This window comes from Nesoenas mayeri (assembly GCF_963082525.1).
Source record: "Nesoenas mayeri genome assembly, chromosome: 10".
Taxonomy (NCBI): domain Eukaryota; kingdom Metazoa; phylum Chordata; class Aves; order Columbiformes; family Columbidae; genus Nesoenas; species Nesoenas mayeri.
In genome coordinates this window covers 9,144,921-9,172,346 of record NC_137560.1, presented here as the reverse complement: position 1 = coordinate 9,172,346, position 27,426 = coordinate 9,144,921, and the positions used below count along the sequence as shown (strand labels likewise).

Sequence of the window (27,426 nt, the reverse complement as noted above, 5' to 3'; positions counted from 1 at the left end):
GTCAGGCATTTCTAGTACTATCAGAAGCAATGTGAGGATGCCAGATGTTTATTCAGGCCTGCTAGCATGTTTGAGAAGTTAACTGCACAACAATTCTTGTAAGGGCATTGATCTGAAGCACTATCTTTATTACAGTGTTTTGATTGCTTCTGGCAGCACCCACAAAGTATCGGGTACTGTAGATTCATATGGTGCAACACATGCACTGATCCTTCAATGACATCTCACTCAGCAGGACTGGGAAACAAAGGCAGGGTTGCTGTTGGAGATCTACTCTGGAGCATCAGGATCCTGGAGCAGAACTGAATTTGAAATGTGCAGGTTAGTTATGTCCCATTATACCTGCAAATCCATGTGTCAATATAAGGCAGAGTTTGTATTTATCACCCAACCTGGTCACATTCTCTATAAATACATCTCAAGGTAAAAAAAAAAAAAAAAAATAAAAAAAAAAATCTTAATTCCTTCTAGGTCAAACGGCTGAACTTATGTGTTGAGAAGTTGTCTTTTTAATGTATTTCTTTGAAATTTGCCATCATGGCAATGAGGTATCTGGAGCTGTGAACTCTTCCATATTGGGTCCTGAGATCAATGAGTCACTTTAGCAGAACAAGCTAAAAACTTGTATGTAGTTCTCTGAAGAAGCTGAAACACTTCTACATGCTCTGCCAAACTTCTGTCTCTCTGGATTAAGTCTGTATCGGGAACTGGAGGCTCTACCACTGCATGGAGAGTCCAGTGCACTAGGGATTGAAGTAAAGATTTCTTCTGCCACGCTGAGTGTTCAACAAGCTGTTCAGCAGGGCTCACCAGCAAAAAGCATACTGCAAGAACAGGTATTTCTGGTACTGTTGTCATCTGCTTTGTTTTTGGATGTGCAGAAATCTAGGCCTGTGGGAAAAAGAATGACCAGAGCTTTAAAGTCTTGCTGGGGAGAACATGCCTCTACCTCCATCCTATTATACAAAAGCAGCAATTTTCCAGTGATGATAATCTCACCAGAGCTAGTCACCCCACCAGAAATGCTCATCTGCATAAGAATTTCCAACTTGGAAACACTTGTCAGGCTATTTCAGGATATATGAAGGTTGAGATACTTGAAGGAAGCCCCTATTTTGTTAAAAATTGGCTTCAGTTGTGGACTTTTGCTGGCTGAGTTCATTCAACACACTAGAGTGCAGGGACATAATCTAAGGACACAGACATACATCTGAAGCAAAACTCTGAAGGTAAAAAAAGACTTACTTGCCACAGAAGTCCTTGTGAATGGCACGAAGCACAAGTAGTAAGTTGGGGTGTGCCTGTAGCCAGTTTTCCACCATATCTGGGTGTCTGTGATCAACTTCCAGAAACACACTCCTGAAAGGACATGTTTAGGAGTAAGAAGTGGGGAGATGTACACACGTTTAGGTTGCTAAGCTTATAAAAATTAAGGTCTTTCTTTCTGGGTGACTCCTATCAGTGCAGGAAATGAGAAGATGAGCAAACACGCTGCAATCCAACAATCCTAAACCAGATCATTGCTGTTCATGCAGATCCCAACTGTCTCCTTCAGAGGGAGAAAGAGTTGATACTGGGGGATACTGGTACTCCTCTATGTGAGCAGTTAAACCCTGTATCAAGATCTAAGGATCACTTTTGAACCCCACGCAGAGATATCACCAGCTCTGTCTTTCTGAGGCCCCCAAAGATGTAATGCCAGAATGCAGTTTTATGATACAAATGCATGAAATGGACTGACAGCGTGAAATTCCTCTTTGCATAAGCAGGGTGACATGTCTCAAGTAGTCAAGTAGCAAGTCCCAGTAGTGACAGTAATAAAGTACAAGTTAGTACACACATTTTCGCATAGTAAATACCTCCATAAATCAGTTATGAAAACACCACCAGCATTCAGACCTACACAGAGGAGTGTAGAAAGCAAAGTGCAGAGGTAAGGGAACTAATCAGACAACCTCAGGGGAGCAGGACTAGGCCTGGACACTGCAGGGCTATTTCCATCTGCTGCAGCCAGGCTGTGTGACACCGGCCCATTTCTGAGCCTCTACTGCTGCAACAAGGCAGAACCAGCCCAGCTTACAGGCACATGGAGACGATACGACTGGTTACAGCCTGTGACAACGCAGCACGATACAAGTTTAACAAGCAAAGAACAGAGGCCAAGCCCCAACCATATGCTCTCCTGAGAACTCCTAAAACATCCCACACTGAATAAATTCACCAAACTAACTACAAGGGTGTGGATCTCATTCCTGACCTTAAAAAACTTCCACTCCTCAAGGGGGGCTGCACCTTATAAAAGAAACAAAAAGGGAAGGAAAAAAAATAACCCTAACAACCAACCCATGGGACCAATCTCTGTTGTTGGGAAGTTCTGAAGAGCATCTTCTGCTCTTGTGGTCACGTGAAGCATGAGGAACATTCCTGTTCCTCATTTCAAAAAAGCAGATTTTCAATGACCTTTCTTATGCTGGTAAAATGCCAGGAATTTTCAACAGGATATGTGAATGCCCTGGCACAAGAGACTCTTGGGTATAATCATGTCGATCTTTAAGCACAAAATGGATCCCACATGACAGAGAACAGGAACAATCAATCTTGAGTATTAACCATGGAGAAATTTAACATTTAGAAACTACCCCTGGCTGATCCTCTTCCTCTTGGGATATTCTGCATTGTATCCTGGCACAATAAACAAGTTTCCCCTAATTAAAGGGTGGGAGAGAAGTAGAGATCTATATCCATTCTCATGGAACAATATATTGCTTCTCCTTCAGTTATTCTGCTTTTAAAGCTTCCTTTTTTTTTTTTCCTCTGTCTCTCTCTGCTGTTCTCTTTCATGTTCTTTTGTTGCTTCAACCTTTAAAGATTTTCCACTAATGACTATGAAACACCACCACTGGTCAAGGAAGGCTCATATCCCTTTATTAACCAATTTCAAGCTAATTTTGCTTATACACATGACATTTTTTAAACAGCTATTTTTAGATGTGTTGGGGGGACATTTTTGCAACCATTTTCCCATAGTACGCTCCTGCATAAAAATAAAACATGTTATAGAAGTGAATGGAGAAAAGACATGAGATTCAAACAGATAACAGTGCCTACCCAGAATCCTTCAGAAGAGAAGGAGCCAAAGCCAGAATTGTTTTGATGACTCTCATCCCATCATCTCCCCCATCCAGTGCATCGAGGTTCTCATAGCTGGAGTGCGGGAATAAGACATTAACAGCAATTCATATGACCTGACCCATGCCCTTGAGGATGCAATGCCCCATGCTCATGGACACAGATGCACCCAACCCACCCAAACTCCAGTACTCTTGTAGCACGTGGCAGCACTCAGAGCTTTAATGTCAAATATGGACAGTAACAAGGCAGCTACCACTAGGCTAAGAAACTCCATGTTGAGCACAAACAGAAAACATCCCCTGAATTCTTCCTGAAATTTATAAGCCAACCGCAGCCAGGGTCACAGAGTTCCAACACGGGGATCTGCTCCCTCTGTGTGAACTGGACAGGGAGAGAGTTGGATGTACAGCAAGGGACCACTTGCTTTACTTCAACCAGGCCACACTGCCTTCTAAATCCAGCAGAGAGAATTAGGATGGAGAAGGCTCATCTTCCAGAATCTGCTCTGGCGCATGCCTTGCACAGAGGTGGGTGCAGGACTTTGTCCTGACACACATGACAATCAATTCTGAGGAGGAACCAGTACAAAGTAGTTCCACATACCAAAAGAGATTATTCATGTTTGTGTGGGTTTGTTTGCTTAATACAAGTGCTGGGATGAGAACGATTGTAGCATTTCCACCCAAGTTTATTTTCCATCACAAAAAGCTGCTCAGATTACTTGTACTTTCTACCATAAACTCACACCACTTATATATGTATATAAAAGAAGTCTAACAGGAAAAATGTTCTGAAACAGTTTTGGATTAGAAACTTGTTAATTTCAAAGTGTGTGTTTTTTTCCATTTTTATAAATATTTAAATACTTTGATATTTGAGACCTGTAAGCAGTATCAAAGTAACACTATGTTATTATATACCATATAAACATGCCTACGCTATGTACGTGTATGCTGTATTTGCATCATTTGTGTGCAATGGTGTGTCACATAAGGAAGCAGACAGAAAACCTTGCTTCAGGAAACAGGAGATGAAAAATCTATTTGTCTGATTACCAGAGGATTTCTGCATCCAAGGAAGCCATGTCTTTATGGAAGACATATGGAGGGTTACTGACTATGAAGTCTAAGGGGCCCCAGAGTAGCAGCTGCTTGGCAGAACCTAGAAAAGAAAACAAAACACAACCAGCTCTCAACCATAGCAATCTTCCCTATAAGCTCAGTGCTAAAATCCTATACAGGAAACTGTCTCTCCAGATACATGCCCATGTGTGTTTGGCTCTGCCTTTTTCTAACAAAATTTTATCTCATTTCTTTTTGGGATAGCCTGGCCTGCTCAGTCTCCCACTTCTGGAATGCAAGAGTGATACAAAGCTAAGCATAGGCAAAGTATCATTTTTGCGTATCAACAGCCCCGCTTTGCAGAACATATTCCAAAGCACAGGACCTTGATGTTCTGGAACTCTGCGCCCATCTGGATCTAAAGCAACAACCAGAACTTGAAAGAGCACACAAAGACCTAAGTGGAAGCTTAGACTAGCTGGCAGGATGCACATCCTCCCTCTTATCAGAGCTGCAGAAGGATCTCTAATGAGCAAATAGGCCAGGCCCTCTCAGCAGTATCAACCATCTAATGGTTTGATCTTCTGCAGACAAGGTTCAGCTCGCTACGCTTATACTACTGTCTGGACTGACATGTACCAGGTCCTGCATCAGCCATCATGTCACTATGTGAGTGTGGCCCCGTCCTTGGGCCATCCTCTTGGCACAGGGCTTGCCCATGCAGGTGCAATGCAACACAGCTACATGGCTCTTGGACTGGAGCTGGCTGGCTTACTGCTCTTTGGAGTATGGACAGCACAAACTTGGCTTTGCAGAGGGAAGACTGTGCAGGCATACCCCAAAAGTACAGTGTCAAAAACAACATAGGATCAGAAAGATGCAATAATGCATCTACCATGCTGGAGTTCCTGGCTAAAAAACAGTTGAGCCATACGAAACTGGTTTCAGCTGGGTCTAGGGATGATAACAGGTATCCTTCCCTGGTTCAGCTCACCTAATTTCAGGTGAATAAGGCTGGGCATTTAATCTAAGCTAAATATCTGGCCTCCTTTTAACATCAATGGAGAGACAGGCACATACATGTTTATCTAAAGCATCCAAGTCAGCATATAATGAATTACCCTGTCTACGTATTTGCCTCTCCCCAGCAACATCAGAAAGCACCTGGACTACCAGCTCACATACAACTTTTAGACACCTAAAAATCAACAATAATTCAACATCTGATGCAGTCAGGGACTTCTCTCAGCTGATCATCTGGCCTGGAAATCTCTGACGGGTAAAGCCTTACTGGCTCACTTCTTACTGACCATTTTCTCTATTGACTTCAACACCCTCTGACCCCTGCATCCCAAAGGGATCCCTTGGTTGTCTCTCCTGCTCACGTCCCCCAGCAAAGTGAAAAGGGAGAAAGACAAAGGGGATTATAACAGTGAAAAGAGTTACTGTGTGAAACATCATGGTGGAGGATGTGGATCCTGTCTTGGAGTTGCAGCCTGTAGAGAAAACAGAGAGAAGAAAAATTAGGAGGCACGTTTGTGTAGATTAATGAGCAACAGATTCTATAAACAGATGATTAAATATCACATCTCTTATCTGATACACATATATTGTACCCCAACAACAGCAACCAGATTCCTGTCAAGCCACAAGGGACGTTGCCCCAAGGGACGTTGTGGGGCTCTTTGCCCCATGAACAACATACAAAGCAAAGAGCACACCAGGCACCCACAGTGATTCCAGGGTGCAGCTCCTGTCCACACAAACCTATAACCCTTGCCATACATACCGCAGTATTCCACTACCTCACTGCATGTTAACTACGTCTCCAAAGCCTCCTCCAGGTGAGCTCACATTCCCGGGGAAAAAAAACCCAAACCAAACACACACAACAAAATCACCCGCTTCAAACATAAACCTGCTATTTTAAGTGGAGACAACATGCTCATTTGCTACATTCCTTCTCCAGCCTCTTTAGTAATCTAGATCTTAACAGCGTTCTGGCATCCAAGTGTATTTTCTGGGCATCTTTGGATCTCGCCTCACATGCCAGTGTTAAGGTAACGCGATGTTACCGCATGCTACTGGGAGGCAGGCACACGGAGTGCAGCAGAACCCCTGTGCCACACACGGAGCTAGGGAAAAGGACTCTTCCAGGGACAGCCATGCACAGACTGCATACTATAACATTTTTTAAATACACAGTAGGGTCTCTCAGATGCCAGTTTCTAACTGTTTCTTGCCCCTGACATCTCTGCGCACATTAATTGGGAAACACATGCTATGGTCAGTGCCATTTATCATCAGCCAGACATCCCTGGGGTGCTCACACCAGCAGAAACCCTGATGATACCAGAAGACACAAACACTTCTCCGTTAACTGCGACAAGAGAACAAGGAAGCATGCTCACTTCCAATTATAAGAAACAGGTCTATAAACATGTTGGTATTTCTCAGAGAGAAATCTTGGCCCAGATTCTCATCTGACTCACTGCACTAATCCAAGGTAGAACAGCCCTGAGACTGCCAGACTGCCCCTGCATGGTGCATATGGCGCTCCAGGCTGTCACAGCCCAGCATGATCTATCCCTTGTTCCCAGCTTGCTATAGAACATGCTCCATGCCAAGGGCAAACAGTTGAGACAGTGATTCCCTTAAATCTTAGGAATCCTGAGCCAAGCTCCCTTGATGCTCCTGGGACAGGAAGAGAAGCCAGTCTGAAAGTAGCCTTTGTGCTTGGTGGCAGCCTGATATTACAGGAGAGGTCACAGAGACAGACAGCATGAGAAAGGAAGGAAGGAACAGAGCCTCTAATTCCTCAGATACACAGTCACCCATCAAAATACCTCCCTTCTCACCAGGCTTGCAATGTGCTTGTGAAGACATCTAAGCAATGTCATAAGAAGCACTTTGCGAAGTCAGAAAGACAAGGCTGGTCAAGATCTGCTGGTGAAGACAGACTCCAAGGCTCCCACAGGAGATGCCATTCCCAGACCACCAACAGCACGTTGTGGCAGCGTCTGCACTGTCCCCAAACTCCTGTCCTCAGTGCAGTCAATGTCTGGAGAAAACAAAATTGCCAGCTCTTCCCAGCATGTTCTCTCCTCCCATGAGAGACCCACCACAGCAGCAGAGTTTTCCTCCAGCTCCTCAGTGTAACAAACACCTCAGGACTACCTGAGAGGGTCCACAGAGCACACTGTGCCAAAGTTCTTATACCCAAGTCCTGCTTGCCTTTGCTGAGGGCCTACGGTACTGCCCTGTCAGCACACACAGGCATCGAGAAACGTAAGGATTCCTGCAGCACTCTGCAACGTGCCCATCGGGCACGGGGATTGATTTAGTGAGAGCAAGACTCACCTAAGCACCTGGAGAACACAGTTGTGATAAAGGAGCTCTGAAAAGAAGGCAGGAACCAAGCTGGCTTCAGGCAGGCAGTAACACAGCTTATCCTACTGGCTTCTCTCGCAAGAACTGCAGGGCACCATGCCATAGACAAGATCACAAGGACACAATGAAAATATCCATGGAGAAATATGAGGTTCTCTGGCACAGCATTTATACTTGCTCAGCCACTTCAAGCCAGCAAGTAATGTTAATAAGCAAGACGATTTCTCCCAGATGCTAGAGCAATAATCTACCACAGAGGCAAAGATCCAGCCATCCTTTATTATATCTATGAAAAATCACAACAGAGCTTGGTTTGACACTCAAACATCAGACGGAAATCTCTGCTCTTCACTCCCTATAACTGGACTAGGAGGCAAAGGGTATTAGTGAGGTGACAGGTTTGGGAATGGCTTATTCCTACACATCACTTCAGACTCACACAAGAGCTGGGACTGGGATGCAAGTGAAGAGATGCAGCTCAGCGCATCCAGCAACAGAAGTAGCCTGTCTCTAAACCCAACGCTGGCCGCACCTTGGGAAAAAAAGGGTATGTGGGCCATGTGGACAAAAAAGTCAATTAATGAGCACCACTTACAGCTCACTGCTGTACTAGACTCCATAAGAGGTAGCAATAGGAATCCTTTCTGTAACTGCTCTGATAAATGCCTAGGGCCCAGCGATTTCTGAGGATATGAATACATTCTAGAGCTCTACATGTCTTATAATGTCTACAGAGACCGATATCCTGAACTCAAAAGCATACTGAGATTCTAGCTCTGGTGCTCACTATGTTAGTGATAAAACAGAATAACCTGGATTGAGAATAACTAACTGAGGAAGCAGAGCCAATAGGAAGGACCAAGTCAACCCCGTACAGACATGTTCTCACTGCAGGCACTACAAGCTTGAGTAATTGCAAGGAAGTTGGACTAGATGATCTTTAAAGGTCCTTTCCAGCGCAAACTATTCTATGATTCAGCAGCTCTGAACATCCAGCCACAGTGCAGGTGTTGTGCAAACAGCACGGAATGCAGCAGCACCATTCTCACCAAAGTCAAGGCTGCAAGGAGGATGCTGAGGGACCCCACACTAGCACAGAGTGAAGGTGCTATTCAAGTGTGCAAGGTTATATCTAGAGGCGCAATGACAGAAACAAGCACAGCTATAAGGACATAGGGAACCAGAGAGAGAAAGATTCAGGCTGTACTTGTTCTTAACCTTCTAAGTGACATAAACATTCTTGTTACCTGCTACCTTGAGTTTCCAAAGTTTGCAGAGACAGGTAAGAGTAGTTACCATGAAACACTTTGAAAACTCTTGAAAGACAGAGAGCATTTAGGTACTATTGTTTTATTTAGGCCGCTGTGTTTGCAAAGCTGTCCTTTGCACTCACAAGTCAAAGGAAAAAAATAATCTGGTAAATATAAGCATTTTTTTCTGAATTCTTACACATTTCAGGAGCTCAACCTAGGAAAACAATCCTTGGTTTCCAGTGGCAATAAACATGAACCACATGTCCAAATATTGAGGACTCTCAGTCTTTCTCAGCCAACAATTTACAAAGAATGAGTAATACGTGGGCTTGTACCTATGTGCATTCTCTCTGGTGAGATCCACAGCAGTCTTCTCTTTATCCACAGCTATCACCTGGCTCTGAGACAGAAAAAAATCATCAACAAACAAGTATTACAACATCAAGGTTCCTGAGCAGACATGCGCTGCCAAAAGTGACATGCAAGATGAGAACTGGCAATTCACTATTCACTCTTGGCTCCTAAAAGAAATAGTTCATGAAGAATGCATCTCAGGGCACTGATGGGATCATGAGTCACTTCTAGCAAAGCCAATAATGTGACAGAAGACATTCTGCAACACTGCCAGCAGCCTACCAAAATAGACAGGCTTCTGACCGAACCGACTCAGCTGACAACAATGGAATCACACTGACTCACATCACCTGATATGTTCATAGCTCCTGGTAGTATGAGACTTAATGCCCTGGCTAGTCTGGGATAGACAAAGGTTAAAGGAAGATAATGTCCTAAGCTTCTCCTCTCTAATGGAGATAGAATCACTCCCAGCATCCACAGGACTATTTGGACAGAGGTTCTGGCATTTTCCATCTGTTATGCAGACATCTTTTGCCCAGTTACTCCACTGTAGGCCTTACACCCCCCATCCACTGCATGTATTGACTGTACACACTTGACTGTGTGTCAGGTATTTGAGAATCTTCCAGCATAACATTAATAGGTAGTACTAAACAGTTAAAAAATTGTTTGACCTTCCATTCCACCTTGGGAAAATCATAGGCAAAGGCTTGACTTGTTTTTGCTTTGCTTAATGTTTTTTAAACACAGATGTTAGTAAGTATTTACATAGAGAAAGCATTCCAAAGAAACTACTTTGCATTTGGAGATGACAGTGTGTCAGCCATCATTCCTAAGGGGATTAATTTCACAGCCTGACACCAGCACCCACACACATAATGCTGACCCTTAAAGTGAAGGACACAGCTGAATCCAAGAGTGAAAAGTTGCTGTTATTTCCTCAATACCCTAGTGCCAAATTCTGCCTCAAACCCTAAAAGGATTGCACAGAGTGTAAACTCCACTTAGCTGTCAGTGTGGCTACGGCTAACTCTAATCAGTCAAGGCTCCTCATTTCTCTGGGCACAGCAGTTTGTGTGACTCAGCTGGGAAAGGACTTATCAGTTACAAGGACAGGCTGACGCAGCTCTTCAACTTAACAGGCAAGGAAAAGAGCATGAAGTACAGCTCAGGAAGTTAAGAGTAATTATACTCTGAAGTAATGAAACTCAAATATTAACCTTATTAAGTCACTGCGAGGAGGAACTCAGGCATCCACCTCTAATTCTTACACACCAAATCTTCTACAAGAGGAAGGGTTGGCCATAGTAATTCTCATTCACGAGAAGGAACCAGCTGGTCTGCAATTCTGAGGAAATGGGATTTTTTTTCCCTTAACCACATGCAATCAGAATTTGGATGCATTTTTCTTTCTGTTTACCAACAGTATCCCTGCTTACCAACAGTATCTCAGTGTTGTGGCATATGTTACATGCCACAATAATCAGGGCAAGAAGGGCTTGGGTCGCACATATCTCAGTCCCCTTCCTGCTCTTCTCACTCTGTTCAAAAGGTGTGGGTTGTTATTAGGGAACAAAAGACTTCCAAAAAGTGGCATGGCAGTGTGACATATGGATGCCATACTGATCTCAAGTAATTACAAGATCTTTCAATTCACAGCGAAGTGATTTTTAGAGATGACTGCCCCATAAATTCAGCTAACAGAGTAGGTACCCATGCCTCAGTCCCTCTTGTCCTCAGCCCAGGATATTGGCTTAAACCAAGATCCACCAAGCTCAGGTGATTGATAGTGAGCTGTGGTAGCCAAAGAACAGGCACATTTGCTTCTTCCATTCTGTCTCTCCAGTACTCCTGCAGACAGCTGGGGAGAGCATTTCCTAAATATTCCTCTTCTAGCTAGCATGAACTTACAGAACCTGGCTGCTGAAGTCCCACCAAAGCAAAGAAGTTTGTCTGCAAAGTCTCGGTGAAGACTAGTCAAATGCAATTGTCCTGTAGCACAGATATCTCTTGTACCATAAGCACGTGAAAAAGCTCACCTGTGGCAGCTTGCACAACAGACTCAGAGCAATTGCTCCAGAGCCACAGCCAATCTCCAGGATCACAGGATGAGGGACAGAAACTGGGAAGCGGAGGTCTGAATTCTTCTCACATTTCCAAGATTCCTCTTCCACAACTAAAGAGACAAGATCCTAACAAAAGAAAAAAAAAAAAGAAAATTCTAAGGGTGCTGTTTTGACTCACACCTTTGTGGTCTGAGAATAGGAGTTTTAATTTCTTGACCCTGTAGCCCAATTAAAATGTATTTTCATTGCTAATTTTTAACACACAGATGGCAGCAATGGAACTGACATGCCAGAAGTCACTTCAGCTACATCTTCCCCACAGGGTTCTTTAATTAGTAACCAAATCCTCAGGATACAATTTCCCATAGCTCGTCTGACATAATCTAGCATTGTGGGGAAAAACAATAACCAAACAGCTGGAGCACATTATCTTCTCCAACATCACTCTATTTACTCAAAAAATCCAGCTTTCCAAATTTGTAAGCTTGCTACACTTCCTCAGTGTGGTATGTAATCTAGAGGCAGAGGTACAGCTCCTAACAGTGTTTAGACCAACAAATCAACCTGCAGATGAAAATCAACGGCAATGAATTACTAAATGACCCAAACGAGCAGCTCCCTGTGCAGACTTCAACCACATTTTGTTGGTATAAAGTAACATGGAAAAGATTTTCATCCATGCTCCGGGACCTGTACGCATCTCTGCTATCACTGCCTCCTCTCATGCATCTACCTTCTCTCTTTAAAATCCCTTTGCAATTTCATACAAAATCTACCACAGCAGGAAAGGTCTCAAAAATATGCTGTTACAAGGTTTGTGAAAATGAGTAACTAACTACAAGAGAAAGAATACACGTGCCTCCTTCAGACTGCAGCACAAACTTTCCTTGCTGTTCACTGGAGAAAACTATAAGACAGAAACCTTATAAACACCTTGAGTGCATCAGCAGCTTCAGCAAGTGCTCACAACCCCCCGCAATCCTTGTGCTTTCATGGTACAACAGTACAGAACGAGGTCTTAATGCCTGAGCTGCTCCCACAATGGCTAGGTTATTTCACTTGAGAGGTCTGCTCTCATCTCTCCTGTAAATCCAGAAAGCTTAGCACAATTTACAAAGAATAATTGGCTTGATTTTGCCAACAGGTAAAAATGGAAGACGTTACCAGGAAAATTACCCACCTTCCACTTTTACAAGGAATCTTGCATGTTCTTGGCATACGCAGGAATGTTTAAAAGCAACATGTCCTGGCAGGCAGGTCAGCTTCTCTTTAGTAAAGCAGTGGCCTTTTTCAGGAGCCTAAACTAGGTATGCTTGTACATAAAGGCATAAGCCCTTCCTTGGATATATCACTAACTGGGGTGCAGTGTAACAGATGCCTTGTGCAAAGCTGTAGTTTCTAATTAAGATATTTGTTGTTGGTGGTCATCCTTCATGCTAGGCCAATTTGCATCCACAGTAAGTAGGGAGGGAGGATATAAACAGGTATAAAAAATTAAGTGTTAGTGTAGATGGGCTTCAACGGAACATCCCTGGCAGCAAAGCACCTGAGACACAGGCTGTTTTGTCAGAAAGTATTTTCTGAGGTTTCCCACAAGACACAAACTGCTTTTAAACATATTAATGTGCTGTGGCCCTGCATGCAAACACTCATCCACAGTGCTTCAAGAACAGAAGTAAAGCTTGCACTGCTTCACAGTCTGGGATGGAGAAACAGGCATATTTGAACACTGTCCTGGTCTTGCACAGCCAGGCAGCTTCAAACTGCTCCATTTTAATAGAACCCTTCACCTGTTGATTCCTCCTGCTGAAAGAGCCCAAAAGCACAAGCAAAAGGAAAGATTTGGTTTATTTGAACACACAAATGCTCCCTGTTTCTCCTAGTAACATTACTACTTCTTCAGATCAGTTTTTCCAGGCCTTTGCCATTTTCAACTCAGCTGTGTTAGGCTTTGCTGCTTTCCCAGTAGCCTGGTTCTGCCAACAATAGCCTTTTGGGAGCCACTGGCTCAACTTTTTTTAGGCTCCTTTGCACAGCCACAGACTTTTGAGGCCTTCAGGGACTTTTAGGCAACAAGCACCTTCAAATGTTTTCATTGTTTTCTCTCTCATCTACTGCAGTTGTTTTGCTCCTCAGCAACGAGCTCTACTGTGCTCGTACCCAAAAACGCAGGAGGGACGGAGCAGCAGCCCGCAGGCTGGCAAGCACTATTCTGAGCGGCCTCTCGCAGAGGTGCAAAGCTCACTTCGGTGACTCATACCTAAGCCAGGCTCAGCAGGAGTGAGGAGCCACACTGCAATGCCCTGCCCTGGCTACGACATCAGTATTAACACTACACTTATATGGGGATTTTGCTAACAGCCTCCAAAATCACATATTCCTTGTTGTTGCTTCAAGATTCCTTTCCTAGACAATTATGGGGAAAAACATTCTTACAGGCTTCCACAGGACTGTGGGAGACTGTGCGCTCAATAGCAAAAGGGAAAATAAGCACCTTAGCTACCCACTTTTGTGGGGAAAATGGCTTTTGCCTTTCAGCTAACAGCACCAGATGCATCAGCTTGAAAACACTTTTGCAATGGAGACAGCCAGAGATTGTAACCGCAGCTGGTTTGGGGAAGCAGGTGCTGATGATTCCAAGACCACAGAAGAAGAGCCACACAAAAAATTCTGCTTGGCCATTAAATCGCTCTTTGAAATACCAGCCATTTCTGGTCACTTACAAATATTTCCAGGAAATCTCTACATGAACTCAGAAGTACCATCTGTCTCCAGGGCTGATCACAGAATAGCATAAGTTACTGATTACCAACATCCAGTGTAACTTCCACACAGTAGAACGATTGACAGCATTTATTAACTTCCTTAAGGTTGATCATCAGTAACTTCAAGCTTGGAGTTTTTAACAGACCTTCTCCCTTACACATTCTACAGTGGAAGTATTTTAGAGTGCTTGCCAAAGCTCCTGTTTAAGTATGACTGACTTCAGTTTTTACCACATGTAAATTAAAAAAGGAATGTTGGTATTACTTAGATTTTGTACCCTACTTTCTGCCTCCTTTGTCTTATTGTCTTGGTTATTTCATATACTTCTGGGGCAAAGTCTAGTTCTCTTATAATATATGTTTATCATGATAAAGTTCAAAATGTAAAGATACTAAAAATAATGTGACAACCTAAAGAAACTACATCCTTTTCCAGACATTAGTATCTCACTACAATCAAAAAGTTCAATAATTATGAAAATAAATTATTTTATTAAATAAATTTGACAGGCAAGCAAAACAGAAGCTATATTCTAACGGACAAATTAGGAAAAAATACTAGTACAGATTATTGGATGTTGAATTAAACTTGCAATTATGCATGTTTTAAAGGCAAGAAGTAAACATAAAACAATGCACTAGAATAAGACATTTTGTAATTCTGCAATAACTGGATGTGATACCAGCCACCTCTGAAACCTGGGGATTCGTGAGGGTGGTGAGCCAGGTGCAAAGCAAAGTATGTGGAAGGGTTTTTACAGTGCACTGGGCTAGAGGTGATGCAGGCATCAAGTGAGGGGTTTTCAGGGACCTAAATTCTGTTGTTTAGCACAAAACAGAGTGGGGAGAAAGTGGGAACATCTAGACGATCTATGTCTTTACCAGAAGTGAATTAAAAACTCTACAGGGAGATCCCCTGGTCCTGACTAGCAAAGGAAGAGCTTGCAAGAACTGGAAGAGATATGTTACTGGCAGTTCCACATACAGGGGGCACAAATATTTGCTTCCCATGCTACTTGATTTCCAGCACTCTGAGGTTCTCAAGCTTTTGTCTCTCAGCCAAGCCACCCACAGCCTGCTCTCACCTTGTGATTCCAGGAAGTCTTGCTTCACTGCCAAATTTGCCCTAAATTCATGCTGTCATTTATTTGGTTTATTTTCCCCCTCATTTTCTATGTTGAGCAAAATAAATGCAAAACTTTGTAGATACCTCTAGCTTCCCATGAGCCTTCACCTCACCCTTCCACCCACAACTCCGGTTCTCCAACTGCCCCCCCCGCACACACTCATGTTCTGACAGGTTCTGGGTATTACCTCCCCCTCCCTGCGGCCAGGTCCCTAGTTCACTGTATTTCTTGGAACTGCAGCTGCACAAAGAAAGTACGAGAACAGTGTTTGCCAGCACCCAAACCACAAGCTCCACAGCTGCACAGCTCCAACCAGCAGGGTCAGGCAGCTTTCAGCACCTAAACACTCGGGAGGAAACAGCAGAGATTCTCGCTGCACAACGGTGGCTACAGAGCTGTGTGCAAGTCCAAAGGCGAGGCAATTGCGTGCTACAGTCCAACAATAGCGATGCTTCTGCGCTTAATAGTACAAGGCTAAAGAAAACAAGAGGAGGGGAGGAATGAGAGAGGCAAGGGTGGAGGTCACAAATTCACACCGTGTTGCCTAAAAGCAGCCTTTTTTCATGGTCCACATGCTCTGGGGAAGGCAAGGAAGACAAGATTCCAGGGGTTTAAGCTAGGGTGGCAAGAGGCTCTAACCTCCCAGGCTAGCAATCGGGACAAGGAAAACAAAAGACACATGAAAACCTGGGTAACCTTGCTGCTCACGCACACTTCCTGGGAATGATTTACTTACTTGTGTGCTTTCCAGAAACTTCAGTTCTCAGAATCCAGGACTTTCCATAGAGCCTGATCTGATATTAACCAAATCACCCCCTGCTCCTGTTTGTCCACTTGGCTGCCAAACAGCATGTGACAGAACACCAGGAAGCCAAGCTGGAAACCTGACTCCAAGGCAATGGCCCTAGAAGATCACTGCCACGTGCCCGCTTCCCAAAGCAAGGCCACCAAGCCAGCCCAGTGCTCAGAGGGCAGGCAGGCCATGACACGTGTGTCCTGGCTCTTCTGCCTGGCACCACAGTAGGAAAATGTTGCACAAAGCCCATGAAACTCCCCCATATACATATAGAAAAGCAAAACACCAGAATAACTTCAGAAGGAGCCACTGATCCTGAAAGAAAAGGGGGCTTTAGGCAGAAGCAATGACAGACAAACAGGTAAAGGCACATCTAATAAGGAAGGGGTTTGGCTTCTCTGTGACACAACGGAAGCTCATGACATGTTGGTATATGCCAAGTAGTTGCATCTGTTGGAGGAGAGGCTGTGACAGCACCTAGAAATGACTTCACCAAAGGGCAGCAACCTTTGCAACCCGTACGTAGAGCTGTCCAAGAGAAACCACCACAGTTGTCATATCTAAACATATCCAGCCCCAAGAGGGATGAGAAGAGTGGATCAACGTCACTGTAAAATGGCCATACGTATCTCAGGTCTCCAGCACAAACCTCTATCTAGGGAACATCTCTCCAAAAGAAAGGCATTTTCTTTCTCTGAAGATACTGGTATTGATCACTGCGAGATACAACATCTGGAGAGACGCACTGGTGCGGCTCACTAATCCCTAGCTCTGAAATTCCAGTTACTTGGACGTCTGAAAGAAGCCAGGGGTAGGAAATGGACTTTTGCCCCTGTTGATGTGGGAATCCCCTCAGGTTCCATCCCTCCTATTACAGCCATTCTATAGTTTGTTTTTCTCCAGTTCTAGTCCCAAATCCTGCACTAAATGCTGATGAACTAAGCTACACAGCTGAAACTCACAGAAATAGAGACCCTCTTTCAATCAGAAAAGGGAGATTAAAAAGCTAAAGACTTCATAGAGTTCTTTTAGGGCCAAACATAATAAAGGCATTAACAACACAGAGATCTGTGAGAACGTATTAGGAAGGTCTATATAAGTTAACCTGAGGAACAGGTTTGTGCATGACTTAAAATAACAGCTGCTGCTTTCTGCCTTCAGCACAGATTTTAGCTTTATATTTACATTTTTGAGTCTGTCTGGAAAGCACTAACTTTGAAGTAATGCTCTGCACAGCCTTTTTCTTCTTGCATAGGAGCCAGGAGAAACTACTGTCATAGTTCATCTTGGCCAGTTAGCCAGGAACAATCCTGTTTCTTCCTCCATTTCCTTATGAACAAGAAGAAATCTGTCCTGGGAAAAACCTCCTGTTCTGATTTCAAAGTAGCCAGCAAGAGACTCCTGTTAAGCTCTTTCAGTAGTCAATTACACTCTCTGTTAAAGATGTGCATTTTGTCTTCTGGCCTGCATTTATAGTGCTTGTTATACACTTGTCTGTGAAACCAAGGAGACCTACATTATCTAATTTCTGTGCTCTGTGCCAGGTTATTAACACCTAAGCTTGTCTTTGATGAGCTAAACAGTCTTTTACAACAAGGCAGATTTTTTTCCAGCTGTTAATCTACCTACTGGCTCTTCTCCAAACCTGATTTTCCACTTCTTTCTCAACCAGTCAGTAACGTAACAGGACATAATATTTTTGCAACTATTCCCTGCTACTTGTACTTGGCAAGCCCCTGTTGAAACACACAAGGATCACATTAGCCCGCTGGGCAGCCCACTGGAAATGGGTGCTTGTGCTCAGCCAATGTCTGTAAGAGCCCCAATTTTTCTCCAAGCACTTCTGGCAGGGGAAACCCCTCACCCACAAGGCACAGGCTGCACTATTTGTTTCTGCATATATGATCCTATTAAACACCTGTGCTTAGCTCAAAGGGCAATTCAGGTTCCCTTCATAATTCCCATTCCCGAGTCTGTGTGCCACAGCCCACTTTCAGAAAATATTGTTTTCCTCCAACATACTGATATTACCTAAAAATATAAAAATAAAATATAAAAATACAAAATCTGATGTAGGGCCACAATGACCATGCTCCAACTTTAGCACATTTGTTTACAGCTACATTTTGACAGAGAGCAGTTAATTTTTGATGTATTAAATAATGTCCTACTGCATTTACAGGATCATAGAATCATTTCGGTTGGAAGAGATCATGAGTCCAACTGTAACCTAACTCCAGCACTAAACCATGTCCTTAAGAATCTCATCTAAATGCCTTTTAAACCCCTCCCATGATGGTGACTCCACTACTGCCCTGGGCAGCCTGTTCCAATGCCTGACCACCCTTTCTGTGAAGAATTGTTTCCTAATATCCAATCTAAACCTCTCCTGGCACAGCTTGAGGCCATTTCCTCTTGTCCTATCACTTAGTACTTGGGAGAAGAGGCCAACACCCTCCATGCTACAACCTCCTATCAGGTAGTTGTAGAGAGCTAGAGGTCTCCCCTTTATGTTCAATATACCTTATAGGAATCTCTGTATATTTCAAGAAAGGACATTAAGCTATGTACAACACAGGCCACCATAATTTTCATTTCCCAGTCAGGAAAGCCAGTGATGCAGAAAGGAGAAGCAGCCTTCCTTTGAAGTGACAACTGGTCAGAGGCAAAACCACCAAAAAAGCCACCCCGACCTCCTGACTCCTGATCCATGGCTGTAACACCAGTAGACAAGGTGACATTTTGAACTTTCCAAAAAGTAACCATCTATTGCAATGAAATTAGGGAAATGAAAGGCGATTCTGCATCAAAAGCTCCCTTTTAGCACTGATTAAACCAGAAAATGTGTACACTGCTTTGACATTGAACACCGATGAAAGGCCTCACCCTGCAATTTGTATATTTGCATGTACATGTGGGGAAGCAAAAATCCTCCCTTCTCTGTGTGCTTGACCTTCTTGAAACATTAATGATTATGTTTAGCTATAAGTAAGGTTAAATTTCATGAAAGGTTTCTCTGAGTAAACTTCTGCCTGAAGTGCCTTTGGAAAATAGCCCAGCACAATGACTGCCATTCAGTTGACAGATGCAAGTGAATGGCAATGGCTTTCCTGTGTTCAGCATGTTATCATGGGAAAAAACCAAAACAAAACAAAACAACAAAACTACCATGAGAAACAAGCTAAAATCTTAAAAATCATAAGTTGAAAAATGATGTATTAGACAGCAACAGGACTAATAATTATGAATCTTATGGAGAACATGCATGGCTTGTGTGTTACGCAGTAAGAAATAAGGGCTTTCTTGTTAAATAAGCAGGCAGCACTGGAGGCAAAGAAAATACTTTTACCACTTACAATACAAAATTAGAAAGATTCGTTGTCAGATGATGCCATGGAGGCTAGACACAGACAAACTCAAAAGAGGATTAAACAAATGAACAGAGGACAGATCCATTAGTGATTACAAAGCAGGATGGCCCCAAATCCAGCTTGGCTAAGAAAGCCCTTAACTGCTGTCAGAATAATGAGGGACCCTTCCATACCTCTATTTTTGCTTGTAATTTTTTCCCCACTATCTACTACAAGCCCTGATCAGACACAGTATATTGAACTAGACAGACCAATCCAGTCTGGCCCACTAAGCCTTTTTCCTCATTTTTGTATGATCTCCTGCTCTCATAGGAGACTGCAGCCATGACCTTTCTTGCATGACTTTAAAGAAAAAATGTTAAGCATGGTAAAGAGTTGGAATTCCTTTCTGTAAGATGTCTCCCAGGCTAAACATTCTTCACCCTACAGTGTTTTTCTCCCCTTGCCCTTTACAGGACAATGCATTGTTTTCATGGCATAGCCACCAAAACAAAGCCAAGACAGAAAAAAAAATTATGATGAATTTGAGACCAAAATGGGTCAAGCAGGTGTCACCAGGGGACTCCTGGGTGGCCTGAGGGTCAGAGGGGGTGACAGGACTGTGAAAATCCTCCCAAGCAGAACTGGCGCTCTCCTTCCAGCAGCTTTCCTCCAGCAAAAGCAAAAACTCGGTGTCTGAGAACCTGACTCTACCCACACTGTAGTTGCAAGGGATAAAAGGAGACTATTCTAGTTTACACTGAACAAATAGGCCATCATTTGCTTTAAAACACAGCATCTGAGAGAGCAGGGGATCAGAAAACGTCAGAAATCCAATAATAACTGAAAGGAAACAGAACTATCAGGAACTCCAAGAGCCTAGGCCTGGAGTGCCCTCCAGGGGTAAAAGACAGGAGAGCCACATAGTCAAGCCACTTCGTTCGGTAAGTCCTGGACCAAACTAAACTTGTCCTTAATGAAGTCATGGTGAAGTTTCATTTAGTTTATATTTGCTTGTACGAACAAATGAATTACGTATCCACAATTGGTTGAGTTCTCTTCTTCCTTTTTTTTTGTCTGATCCACAAAGCTGCTGCGATGGTAACACAGCCTGAGTTTTAGAAGGCCATATTTTGGGAAAAGGACTTTCTTCTCCATTAATACAGTGACTGAGAAATGCTGAGAGAGGGATACTGTAACATTACAATAACAATTGCATAACAAAGATAATTCATGAGACAGAGCACACACCTAAAATTTGCCCCAAGCACCTCCCCAGTGCAGCAGCCTGGCTCTGATGGCCACACGAGGAAAGTGGACAGGACGCTGCATCGTGCAAGCCCTTGCAGACCCACTCAGTGCTTGTGGCAGCAAGTCCAAAGCGTCACTTACAGAGGGCCAGGTAACTGGAAAAAAGGTGAGACAAAGGCCTGCTTAACAAAACTCTCCTCCAATGCAATATGTCTGTGGTCATAGAGGTATCTGTCAGCCCTGCATGCCAAGAAATTAAGACTGCATGCAATCAGCTTTGTTATCCCACTCCCTGAGCTTAAACAGGACCTGCTAGTTTCCTCATTTTGGCTGCCTGTCCCCTCCCCACTCAAATTCCCATAGAAAAGAAGAACAAAGTCACATGTGCTGAAACAAATACTCCCAGAGGGAGCAAATGAGAGAGTCTCAGCTACCAGAGAGAGCAAAATAGACTACGAAGGGGCAAATCTCACACAGGGTAAAACTGAAGCAGACAACCGAGCTTCTCTCTTTGCATGCGACTCTGTCCCCAGGACTGAAACAATGCTGGTGGTTTATGTCTTGCTGTGTTTTGCTTTCATGCCATTACCAATGCATCTGGGTGTAAAATTCAGAACCCTTCTGCTGTAATCACAGAATAAAAAGTGCACAATAGAGACAGCTCCTCAACAAGCAGGAGAATTTGCAGAAGCTACATAAATATAACTAGGAAGCAAATTTTGCAGCTTAAAGCAATGTCCTGCCAGGTGCTGCTGAACAGCTGGATCTTGTCCCCATGTTCTTCCTGTCCAAGTAACCTTCACAGCATCAGATCACAAGAAAACCCTCAGTGGCCAACACAGCTCCATTCATAATCCATTTCTGGCCTGTTATAATAAATGTGCCAAAAATGTGCCTTCATAGTAAGTATCATGACACGTCAAATAAAGTTTTCCCACAGAGACAAGGTTTGCATTATTTATGTTACTTTTTTGCACCAGGGCATGCTAAGTGGTTTCAAATACAGTATGTTACACAGCACTGCATTTTGGTTTGGGCCAGCAAAGATCCTTTTACCAAAATCATGCCTGTAGGCACAATAAACAACATTCTCAGGCATTAGCCAGCCTATCTTTCATTCCACAAAGCAGGCCCTTGTTTGAAGCCTGGCACTGCATGGAGAGAACTGGAGCACAGCACCAGAGGAGCCCTTGCCAGCAGATATTTTGACTTGCAGAACATGTAATGTCTCCCTGGTTTTAATGCTCACATTGCATCCACAAGTTAATGGCGAGTCAGAGGTTGGAAATACTCTCTTGAATCAAGCAGAGCAGAAATACTGTTGACAAAGGATTCCATAGACTGCATCCTCTCCTCAGCGAGCTGCTACTTTCTTCATACATTCCCAATGCTATCCCTTTCCCAGAAAAAGTAGATGTGATCTTCCAAGGCCTACTCAGTCCCTGGCATCTCTTCCAACATTGTCACTAAGGGACATCCTGTCTGAACGATCCTTTTCACTTTTTACAGCATGGGCCCCTGCTTACAGAGATTTAAGCAGACAGCCGCCAACATGTTACAACAGTCAAAAAGCAGCAAGCAAACAGTTGAAGAAATTATTATTAGCCTAAAACAGCTTTAAGCTTCTGGGACTCCTAAGTGGAGACCATCTCCAAAAGAAAACAAACAAACAAACCTCACAAAACCTAAAACCTCCTGAGGACTAGTAAACAGAAAGTCTTCCTTGCTAGGATGTCCATGAGCTGAAAGCCAGGCTGCTATCAGGGAAAGTGTCCCCATGGAGTTCTTAGACTTTTCCTTATTAGGAACACAGATGAAAATGGAGTTTTAACTTGAACACGTACAGCTGTCCTTTACATTCTTATGACTGACATTCATATTTAATTCCAGCCCAGTTCAGAACTTACCATTCAGTTTGCAGTGTGTGTTTTGCTGCTGTTCAGGAAACAACCATTCAGGTTCCACTGTTTACCCAGAAACTACTGTGGAGCCATCAGACAGGTGGTAGGTGCCATTTCCTACCAGCCTGTGCTCTTTTAGCCTGAACATGGACAATCAAGCTCTCTGCAGTCCATTACCATTTTCCAGTAGTAGCTTTCTACTACTGCAGGATTTTCTTAACAACCTTGGGACAACTTTGAGATTCTTGCCCTTGTATCACAGTATGAAGTCACCAGGCTGGGATATCGGAGTAAAGGTTTTGAAGTTCTAGAAGTCATTACTACAGCAAAAATAAGAAAGCCAAGCCCTTCCATCAATGGAGATGGACCTCTGCATAATCAAGCAATACTCTAGCTTGAGAAGCACAAATTCAGGCCCTCCCCGCCACGTTCCCCACATTCATACCTCTGTTTAAGGCCGAGGAATAAATACTGGAGGTCTCATCTTCAGAGTCAGGTCCTGAAAGTCCCACTCACCAAGCACATACTGCACTGGCATTCTGTGGCAGGCAAAAGTAAGTGTGAACACTTCAGGTCTACACTTCATAACAGACAAGAGCTTTCAACAGGATGCTTACCTCATTGCTAACCACATAACCCTTCTGAGGGTGGGCATTCAGACACCCCTACAGTTCTGCACGTGCAGAACTGTACGTGCAATGTGGCTGTGCACTCTAGGGGAGCTGTAGGAGCTCCATTCCACAAAAGAGTTTGCTATCAAGCACTGGACCCAAGGAACTACAAACCAGTCATCCTCACCTCAATACCAGGGAAAGTGATGGAATCAATAGTCCTGGAGATGGCTTCCAAACATATGAAGTACAGAAAGGTGACTGGGAGTAGTCAGCATGCATTTACGAAGGGAAAATGACTCCTGATCAACCTGATAGTCACCCATGACACAATAACTAGGTCAATGCATGAGGAGGGAGTAATCAATACTGTTTACCTAGACTTTCCTAAGGGTTTTCATTCTGTCTCCCATGACATCCTCATATACAAACTGATGAAGTATGGACTAGATAATTGAGATGGACTGAAAACTGACTGAACTGGCAGGCTTGGAGGGCCACAGCAGGGAGTCCCTGAAGGCTGATCACCAGTGGAGCACCCCTGGGGCCAATATAGCACAACGTCTTCATGAGTGATCTGGATGAAGGGACAGAGAGCACCCTTGGCATGTCTGATGATGACAGAAAATTGGAAGGAGTGTGACTAACAGACCAGATGGGTTTGCTGCCTTTCAGAGGGACCTCAGGAGGCTGAAGAAATGGGCTGACAGGAACATAATGAAATTTAGCAAGGATAATAGGAATTCCTATCAACTGAGGAAGATTAACCCTATGCACCAGTACAGCCTGGGGGCCACCCAGGTGAAGAGCTGCCTTGCAGAAAAGGCACTGGGGACTGTGTGGACAAATGGATCATGAACCATCAATGTGTCCCTGCAGCAAAGGTGGCCAATGGCTTCCTGGGCTGCCAGAGGGTTGAGGGAGGGGATCCTTCCCCTCTCTTCAGCACTGGTAGGAAACATCTGGAGTGCTGGGCTTCCAGTACAGGACAGACATGGACATACTGGAGTAAGTCCAATAAATGGCCATTAAGGATTGAAGCATCTAACATAGGAGAGACAGAGCTGGCACAGTTTAGCCCTGAGAAAGGAAGGCTCAGGCTGGGGGCAGCAGGGAGGGAAATCTCATCAATAATCATATGCATCTGATGAGATGGAGTAAAGGAGACAGAACATGATTCTTTTTAGTGGTATCAACTTAAAAGACAGGTTGTATAATATCGTTAGATATATTAAAAAGCAAATGGGCATGGCTCTGTGCAACTTGTTCTAGTTGATCCTGCTTTGAGCAGTGGGGTTAGACTAGATTGCCAGAGGTCCCTGTCAACCGCCATGATTCCATGATCCTATGAATTTTGGGGCCATGTTTTCAGCTGCTGTGAAGCACCATACCTCATTTCTTCATGTAGAAGAGCAGAGATTTGTTGCAACCTTAACAACAATTAAGACAGAGCAACTTGCAAGTCAGACAGCTCTGGGAATTTTGCATTTTTGCTTCAAACACAAGACTTAAGAGTAGCAGAACAATTGAAGGGAAGACAGTCAGACCCTACAAACTGTAACCATGGCTAACACACTGACTCCCTGAGAGTCAGTGTAAATAGTCTGTGTAAATCATGGCAGGACTAATCTGCACAGCAAAATGAGGATCCACATCATAACCACACTTGTGTAAACAAGCAGGAGGACGCTACATCCAAACATGTTCCCAGGCATCCCTCACCCTTCTAAACAATCCACATTCCCAAATATTTCCTCTCCCCGCACACTGCTCCTCAGGCCCAGTCTGATTCCAGGCAGCTATTTAACACTAAACCCATTTAATTTTTGCACTAAGAAAACCTCTCACACACAGCAAGCAAATGGAGGCCAAATAGAGAACATAGCTACAGCAGCCATGGATACGTCTAAACATCCCTCTGCAGGCAAAGCCTAGAAAACAAAGCACAGCAGCACCACAGATGAGTATAGGACCAGCAGCTGAAGAGAGTGCTGGACCAGACAGAAGGGGCCAAGGCTGAATTTTGTAAGCACAGAAAGGCTTAATGAAAATGTACCCAACTCAGAGTCAGTATTGCCAGCTTCCTGCTCCTCTGCAACATCCCTTACAACCTCTGCTCCCAGACAGGACAGACAGGTGATTTGCTGACTGACATCAACAGCAAATACCCATTACTTGAGTCATCATTAGAGACCAACACAGAATTACTACTTGACATGTCAGTTGCTAATGATCTTCTTGCCTTCTGCTATCATTCTTCTGGCTGAATTAAGCCTGAAGGAAAACCCTCCCAAGGAACAACTGTAAGAGGATGCTCCTACCTTTCTAGTCGTTTGTTGCTCAGCTGCTGGATTTGCTCCTGCTGCAGTGCCGTAAGCGGAGTGTGGAGGCTTTTGGAGTTCAAGCTCTGAAACTGAAGACAAGGTAACTTTAAAACCTGCTCTCTGGTGCCACCTGGGTGTCCTCTGCACCCTCCTGAGGGCATCCTCCAAGGAGCCCCAGCATGCTGATAAGCATATGCCTGAGACTGTTGCAAGTGCACATGACTAGGAGAAGCTATCTGCACATTTATTTCAAAACAAACCTGTACAACTGTTCTGCTACTTTTTAGGGCTCCAAAGAATAGATAAAGTTAAGCGTCATTCCACTAGGCAAGTCAGGGAATAGTGTGGGTATATGGGTTACAGTTCAGACCCTGCAAAAGCAGGCGTGTAAGAGACCCTAGGTACTTCACTGGCATTAATAAACTATGTCTCACTCTCTCTGCCATCTAAGGTAGGGAAAACTGTTCTACCTCCTATAAACAAGATAAAAAGAAAGGAAAGGGAGGGATTCAACCATAATGACAAAGTGAGAGGCGTACACAAACCTTATTCCTTTCTTATTACTTAACTGTTTTTGCTCCCAAGACAAATGACACAATATATTCACTGGATTCTCGTGCTTCAGGGATCCCATTTATCTCAAACACCTTCTGCCAGTAGTTGACTGCATCAGTGGCAGTCACCAGCCAAGGTCTTGCACTGTAGCTCTGCCTCAGAGATGACCACTTGGGACCACAGATAGGGCCTTTACTTTGACTCAGTCCCCCTGGCACAGACTGAGGTGAGAGACCCAACAACCTCCTAAGCAGTGGGTGGGTGAAGCATCTCATTGTTGCAAAACCAGTTCCTGGCTTCTACATGTGTTCCTCGTTGCCATCAGCCAATCTTGTCAGTGCTGAGATTCACAGGATGCTTGGTGCTACCACAAGCCACTGTGGCTAAACACCAGATCACCACAGTCAGTGGGTTCTCCTCAGGGCAGCATGAAAATCGCACTGGTTTGCAGCTCTTCTGGTCTAGAAAAAGAGGAAAGAGTACAGCCTGAATCCTTTGGGCTAGCAAGTCACAGGTTCCACTCCGAGAGACTTCAGCTTGCTTGCCCTAATCCCAGACCACAGGTACAAAACCAATTACTCACAACCTAAGAGTAATGAAGGATTCTCCCCCCACCAAAAAGAGTGAGATGACAGCTAATGAACTCTGCCACTGCAACCCATTTATTTGCAGAGCTGCCTATGTCCACAGGCCAGAGCTACTAGGAGGCCAGTCCATACCCAGGGCAGGAGTGAGTGTGCCTACACACAGGCACAACACTTCTGCCTGTCCCTGCTCCCAGAAAGCCACAGACACACCAACCTTCAGCTCTAGCCCTTAGCTCTCTACTCCATGGGTGGGTCACCCTGGTTCCTTGTAGGAAGACCTCCAGTGTCTCCTGGATCCTTTCTGTTATTCCTCTCTGTTCATAAACCACTAGTCCTAGGTTAGCAGGTTTGCTCACAGAAGAACCTTGACTCTATGGGTCAAGGGTCTTCCACACTTGTCACCATCACCAAAGGGCAGACAAAGGGCTGCAGAGCCAGGGCTGAGCAGGGGAAGGAGAAAAGTTCACAAAGTACAACCAGAGGGAAGAGGAACAATCCAAAGGTGCAAAGGCCAGAAAAGACAAACCCTGCCAGAGAGAAGTCAGTCTCTTAGAACAGAACAGGCAGAGTCAAACAGAACGGGAAGAAAAACAAACAAGATGACTGCAGGAGACAAAGGAGATGAAACTTTACGAAACAACTGCTGCATATCACACTTGGAACTGTGTTTTAATGGAGACAAACAGAACAACAACCCTGCTTTCCTGCTGTGATCCATCAGAAATAAGTGCCTCACTCCCTTCTGACTCACAGTCCCTGGAGCCACTGTGGGTTTCCCTGAGTGCCCATTCCCATTCCTCTGTTGATGGCTGCTTTTCATCACTGTCTCGGGGAGGCCACAACCTCTCCTCCTCCAGAAAACCACCACACAAACAACTAAATACCTCTCCAGAGCAGCCG

At 44.1% G+C, this 27,426-nt stretch overlaps 1 protein-coding gene across 1 annotated transcript; it reads right to left on the bottom strand.

Moving 5' to 3' along the window:
* Positions 1–69: 69 nt before the first annotated feature.
* On the bottom strand, positions 70–26,294 carry HEMK1 (HemK methyltransferase 1, mitochondrial release factors N(5)-glutamine). The gene is given in 11 exon segments (XM_080350488.1): positions 70–891; positions 1,246–1,359; positions 3,109–3,204; positions 4,188–4,293; positions 5,640–5,689; positions 9,172–9,236; positions 11,233–11,385; positions 22,895–22,900; positions 22,904–22,988; positions 25,382–25,473; positions 25,954–26,294. Coding segments are annotated over 11 exon segments (1,065 nt in total). The 5' UTR covers positions 26,215–26,294; the 3' UTR covers positions 70–854.
* Between the last annotated feature and the right edge of the window lie 1,132 nt (positions 26,295–27,426).